The sequence below is a fragment of the Rhagoletis pomonella genome, unplaced genomic scaffold (assembly GCF_013731165.1).
Source record: "Rhagoletis pomonella isolate Grant_MI unplaced genomic scaffold, Rhpom_1.0 Rhpom_scaffold_05611, whole genome shotgun sequence".
Lineage (NCBI taxonomy): Eukaryota > Metazoa > Arthropoda > Insecta > Diptera > Tephritidae > Rhagoletis > Rhagoletis pomonella.
This window is the reverse complement of record NW_023464149.1, coordinates 1,715-8,405: the sequence shown is the minus strand read 5'-3', so window position 1 is coordinate 8,405 and position 6,691 is coordinate 1,715. Positions and strand designations below refer to the sequence as shown.

General features: G+C 41.6%; 1 protein-coding gene across 1 annotated transcript; it reads left to right on the top strand.

The window, feature by feature from the left end:
* Positions 1 to 495: 495 nt before the first annotated feature.
* Positions 496 to 5,282, top strand: LOC118755202 (the record flags this gene model as incomplete). The annotated part of the gene is made up of 4 exons (XM_036490053.1): positions 496 to 1,034; positions 1,977 to 3,286; positions 3,348 to 4,173; positions 4,239 to 5,282. Coding segments are annotated over 4 exons (3,142 nt in total), but the record flags the coding sequence as incomplete, so codon positions are not given.
* Between the last annotated feature and the right edge of the window lie 1,409 nt (positions 5,283 to 6,691).

Genomic DNA, 6,691 nt, shown 5'->3' with positions numbered 1-6,691 from the left:
TACTCAGTACCAAAAGTTTCTAGAGCCCTATTGTTGGCTTGTCAGTTTCAGCACAAAAAAAAAGTGTTCGTTCGATACATACTGCAGTGCTGTGTTGGTCAACAAAGGCGGCATCTAACAATTGGCCAACAAGCTTCATACGTACATATCAGCCATTGAAATAAGTGCTACGTGGTATTGGCCAATATTTGTAGTTGTTTGCAAACGGTTTTTAAATTTTCTGAGCGCTTTTTCAAATTTACATATTTATCAATACATGCGCTATACATGTATGCATATGCTTGTAAGTAGGTGTATTTGCATATTTGAAAAGAATTAGAAACTAAAAATATTTACACAATTGCATATTATGCAATGCTACTTCAGGCATTTCTATGTTTCCATGTCGCACTTGTTGTTGTACATATGTATATACTGACATACAAACAAGTATTCGTACTATTGTAACTAAATAATATTTGCTCTATTCTCTTTTCTTCTACTTTGCCCTTACAGATACGAGCTCTCACAAGATTTGTTGGAGAAACAAATTGAACTATTGGAGCGTAAGTACGGTGGCGTGCGAGCACGTAATGCTGCCGTAACGATACAACGCGCCTTTCGCCACTATATGATGGTGAAAAAATTCGCCTCAATTACCGCAATGGCCAAAGCTGAGAAGCGTCTAAGTCGTCGTGTATTAATAGTGTCTGGCGGTGGTGGTGGTGGGACCGAAGATGGTCCTCCCTCCAATTCTTCATTGTCCTCGGCATATGGAAGTGCAACTGAATCTCAGCTGGATATGATACAGCAACAGCAGCAACAACAGCAGCAGCAGCAGCAGACACAAATACAGGGCTCTACTTCACCGTATGCCGTCAACCAACAACAGCCGCGTGTTACCATCTTGGCTGGGCCACCGGGCAGCGTAGGCGTTCCAGCTGTGCCTATTGTCTCGTCAAATGCCATGTCAGCGCGCACACCACCCACGCGTTCGCTATCGATGCGCGAGCGCCGCCAGCAGGATGGCAGCCCTATACCGCGCAGTCAATCAGGTGAGTTGTTCGCTCTCGAATAATAGTTGTGGAACTTTGGAGAAAATTTGAAAACTTTGAGGTTTTTTGTCGAAGTTGGGTTGGCAATAAAATTTTTGTTTTCCTATTTTTAATAACCGTTTTTTGTCGGAACTTCGGCTTCGTAAACCGATTTGCGCGAAGTTGTAATTCAATAAAAAGGGATCTACTTTTGTTGATTGAAATTTTTTATTTCTTTATATTTTTTTATATTTTTTTTATTGATTTTAATTTATTTTTTTTATTATTCATTATTCAGATTACAGTGAATTCTCGATGTAACGAAAAACTTAATATAACCAATTTTTTGCGAGTCCCTTAAGAAAACCTCGTTGTTGAGATATTTTCCATACAAAAATGGTCCATAGATATAAGGAAGAAATTTTGAGCATGAAAACCTTCGGAATATATTGACAGTTAAGGTCACGTTAGCAAAAGCCTGTATATAACGAAGTGTCAACTCAAAAGCTTCTACATAACGAAATCTGAATATGTTGACGGTTAGAGTCCCGTTAAAAAAAAACTAAACTTTATTTATGACGAATTTTTTCAAAAATTTTTTATTTTTCCTTGTATCGAAGTTTTGATATTCTATAAATACATGTAACTAAACTATACGGGTATATGTAACGAAGCATTTGTCGCGCCATTTGAACTTCGTTATATCGAGATTTCACTGTAGTTTCTTACATTTTTAGCCTAAATTCCGATTTTGAGTAATTTGAATTACAAATGAAGAAAAAGCAAATCAGTTTTTTTATTTTGAATTTCTAGCCAGAGTTTCCCCTGTAATTTAATTTGGTTTTATTGTTTTATTTCATTTTATCTTATTGGCCTCGATTTAATTTGTCTCCTCTTTTTTTTTGTTAATATATTTCTTTCCAAACAAACCTTCTGACTTCTCTCTTTTCTCACCTCTTTTAGGTGCCTCTTCGGTTCCCATTGGCGGCGGCGGCAGTGGCTCTTCTGCCTCTTCGACATCTTCCGGCACGCTAGGTTCATCTGGCTCTACGCATCCACATGTAAATTTACTACACGCCACAGAGCCACATTTCTATGGCAGCCAACATCTGGCCACCCATTACTATCATGTGCCACCACACGACGCCAGTTACGGCAGCTCGGCGAACAATTCACATTTGGACGGAAGCTCGTTGAATACCTCGTGGGCGAGTGTTGCCAGCGTAGCCAGTGGCACGTCGCCCCATACCCCCTACTATTCGGCGGCTCAAATTTACATGCGACCAAAAGGCGCCCCTGGCAGCACCTCGGCCGAGCGCAAGAAGGTGCCACCCGAGGTACCGAAACGCACCTCCTCCATAGCAGCACAGCAGCATGCGCAGCATTTGGCCGCTCAGCAACAACACCAACACATGCTAATGATGCGCCAAACCCCGCCGCCACCACCCTCGTTGTTGCGTTCGAATGGGCTTTGTAAGAGCGCCGAGAATGGCAGTCTAACGTCTGTGCAAAGTTCGGGTAGTGATTCGAGCGTTACATCAGCCGATCGAATTGCAGTTAACAGTGATATTGGTTCGGATCGTTCGAATTCGCCGCAAACGTGGAAGCGTAACACGGCGCTGTCGAGCTCACAACAGTTCGTGCACAGCGGTGACTCGTCAGCCCCGACGGTCACATTTAGCCTCGCGCACTCAACCGCTGGCATTGTAACAGGTGGTGTAGGTGGCGCCTCAGGCGTTGTGGGAGTGGTTGGCGCAGCCAATACAGCGGATGATCATGCTGTGTCTTCGCATACGACTGCAGCGCAGTACGAACAACACGATCAACAGCAGGATCATCACTTGAATGCGGCGGCGCCTTTGCAGAACTACAAGGTTTCAGAAACGATACGCAAGCGACAGTATCGCGTCGGTTTGAATTTGTTCAACAAGAAGCCGGAGAAGGGCATCACATATTTGATACGGCGAGGTTTCCTTGAGAACACACCTCAGGGCGTAGCGCGCTTTCTCATCTCGCGCAAGGGCTTATCGCGGCAAATGATTGGGGAGTATTTAGGAAACTTGCAGAATCAATTCAACATGGCGGTGTTGAACTGTTTCGCATTGGAGTTGGACCTATCTGGCATGCAAGTCGATGTAGCGTTGCGCAAATTCCAAGCTTACTTCCGCATGCCAGGCGAGGCGCAGAAAATTGAACGGCTAATGGAGGTGTTCTCACAACGCTTCTGCCAGTGTAACCAGGATATAGTCGGCCGACTGAGGTCCTCCGATACGGTAAGTGGAGAGTATTCAAAATTCAAATTTGTATTTAATATTAACATTCTACGCTTTACAGATCTTCGTGCTGGCCTTTGCCATCATTATGCTAAACACCGACTTGCATACACCCAATTTGAAACCGGAGCGCCGTATGCGCGTGGAGGACTTCATAAAGAATTTACGCGGCATTGATGACTGCCATGATATTGAGAAGGACATGCTCGGTGGCATTTACGAGCGCGTGAAGGCTAACGAATTTAAGCCAGGCAGTGACCATGTCACACAAGTAATGAAAGTGCAGGCCACTATTGTGGGTAAGAAGCCCAACTTGGCGTTGCCACATCGACGCTTGGTCTGCTATTGCCGCCTCTATGAAATTCCCGACGTAAATAAGAAGGAACGCCCTGGCGTACATCAACGTGAAGTTTTCCTCTTCAACGATCTGCTGGTGATTACCAAAATATTCAGCAAGAAAAAGTCCTCCGTGACCTATACTTTCCGCAACAGCTTCCCACTATGCGGCATGGTAGTCACGCTGCTCGATGTGCCCAATTATCCATTTTGTATACAACTCTCACAAAAAGTCGACGGCAAAATACTGATCACTTTTAATGCGCGTAACGAACACGATCGTTGCAAATTCGCCGAAGATCTAAAGGAGTCCATTAGCGAAATGGACGAGATGGAGGCGTTGCGCATCGAAGCCGAGCTAGAGCGGCAGAAATCGGCGCGCAATCGTACAGCCGGGAGTTCTGAGAACCGTGATAGTGGCGTAGCTGACGTAGAAGTGGGAGCATATCAGTCCACACCAGCTGGCGAGCTAGCACCGAATGCAAACGATGCCGCACAGCAGCTGAAACGTAGCGCGCTCAGCAACAGTCTACTCGATATGCATGAGCAATGTGAGTTTCTGCCTCTCCACTTTAAATCACTTAATGAACTAATCAAATTCATTTCCCCTCCTTAGTTGGCAACGAGAAGCCACAACGTCGTGGCAGCGTCGGTTCCCTGGATAGCGGCATGTCTATTTCCTTTCAATCGACCACCACAAGCAGCGCTTCACGCGAGAACGCCGCCGTTATTGCAGCAGCCGCCAATGCAGCAGCAGCCAAAATGCGTTTCAATCTACCAGCTGGCGCCGCCGTGGCAATGGGGGGTAATGTAAGCGCTGCTATCGTTTATCCCAATGCTGTCGGCTCGTATGCTCACGCGGCAGCAGGTTTTGTTAGTCAACCTCACGCAATACTTATGCAGCAACAATTAGCAGCGCAACAGCAGCAACAACAGCATTTGCAGCACATACAACAACAGCAGCAGCAGCAGCAACAAGCACATGCAGTTATGCAGAGCTCAATAACAGGACGCATGCCGGGTAGCGGGCGCGAGCGAAAATCGTCGCGTTCCGATGAAAGTGGGCGTTCTACTGAAGTGTAAAGAAAGAAACAGTATGAGAGGGAGGGAAGCTGTAGAAAATGTATGTACGCGAACTGTAGGGAAGAGCAAAATTTACTGCAATTTAAAGGGAGTATCTTAACACAGCTAGGAAACAGCGCCAGGAATTTTTGAAAACTATTTGCCTTTTTCTTAAAAAATGGTTTTTGAAGGAGAAAACTTCTTTTATTACATTATTTTCTTTGTAAATATTGGATTTTAGCAAATATTTTCAAGTATTTTCTATGGCGAGAAAAGTATATCACTTTTATAAGAGTCTAGTTTGAGCCCTTCTTATTCCGAATGATGCCTTGGATGCATTTAATTTAAGATGTGACAAGCCACTAGCAAATGCGGTCACAAAATCAATAACAAATATTTACTTTTTGGTTGAGAACCTTAAGTTTTTGATAGTTTTAATAAATTTTAGGCGCTTGAAATGATTTTGATTGTAATTAAAAATATGTAAATAAACATAATTGTCAATAAAGTAAACTAATGATTTACAAATTGAATAACTTACACTTTTAATTAACGTATTTTAACCCTTTATTTTTTGCGTTATTTTTATTGAAAGCAATGGCCTTTTCCGGTTTTCCAGTGAAAATGGTGGCAAAACATTAGCACCAAATGAGTAAATGTGAAAACAGAAGTACTTAATGTTACATCCGAAAAATAAATGTCGCTTCTGATTAAAAAATAAAGAAGTGTACTAAATTTGTTGGAGAAAAATCGTTAAAGAACATGCCTCACAAAAGTATTGGCATTACACCCCAAAACCAGTGCCGAGTTTTTCAGTCTCGCAAACTTTACTAAAAATTAAGCGCGAGTTTCCACTAGGCACTGCAATGATAGAAATCACGAAAAAATGTTTGGCATTTCAGGAATATCAAAAGAAAACGTTTAAAATTACTTTTTGAATGCATAACTTCGTAAATTTGTCAAATCATTGGCCAGTAGAAATCCAGCATTAGAACTTGTTAAAGCTACCTTTACACGGGTTGACAAAAACCGACTGAGCCCAAGTAGACTTGCGTTCAAATTCTTTTAGTCGACGCCAAACCAAAGCAACCCTGAAATGTGTGTCGATTTGGCATTTAGAAATTTTCTGTTGTTTTCTTTAATAAATTAATCAAACATAAATTGAAGCGATTAATTAAATTAATTTGATAAACAAATGTATTTGCACCATGCGACTTTTGTCGATTGGTCGACCAATGCTTTGGCTAGTCGATTTTATAGTCAACGGAAATCGACCCGTGTAAAGGCAGCTTAAGAATGGTCTATAGAGCAGTTAAATAAAATAAACTTTTTTAATTTAAAAAATTTTTAAATCTTAAACTAAGCCTTTTATTGTCAACTTATAATTTAAAAAAAAAAATTAATTTTTTGTTTTTATTTTAGCTTTTGAAAACATATCGTCACTAGACACGAATAAAGGCGCGAGCTCAAAAGTTGACCGCGAAAAAAGGCGCATAAAAAAACTTCAGCAAAGAAAGACGAAGAAGGACGCGTAAACTTATTTTCGCGGTCAACTATGTTTGCGGGTGTAATAGTATGTACATTCCGTTAATAGTTTTTTGGGGAATAGTGCTGAAGTGGCAGTCCTTCGCCAAGTATAAATCTATGATTACGCGTGTTTCCTCGCCGTCAACTAGGTTAGGCGTCTTTCTTCGCCGAAGTTTTTCTTAAGCGCCGTTTTTTCGTAAAATTTTTGTTTGCGTCTTTTTTCGCCGTCGAAACACTAGCGCGCCTTTATTCGTGTCTAGTGATGATATGGCCTTATTCATACAAAAATAAAATTTATTTTGGGCCGTTTTCTCAAGTAGCTTTTAAAATTTATCTGTCCTTCAAACATATTTTTGAGAACAAAATTTGGGTTTAAAAGGCAAAGAAATTGTAAAAGCTACTTGAGTAAACGGCCCCTAAAGAGTTTTATAAAGTGACATTTTAGTACAAATTTTCGATTTATATATCATTTAAAGCAGG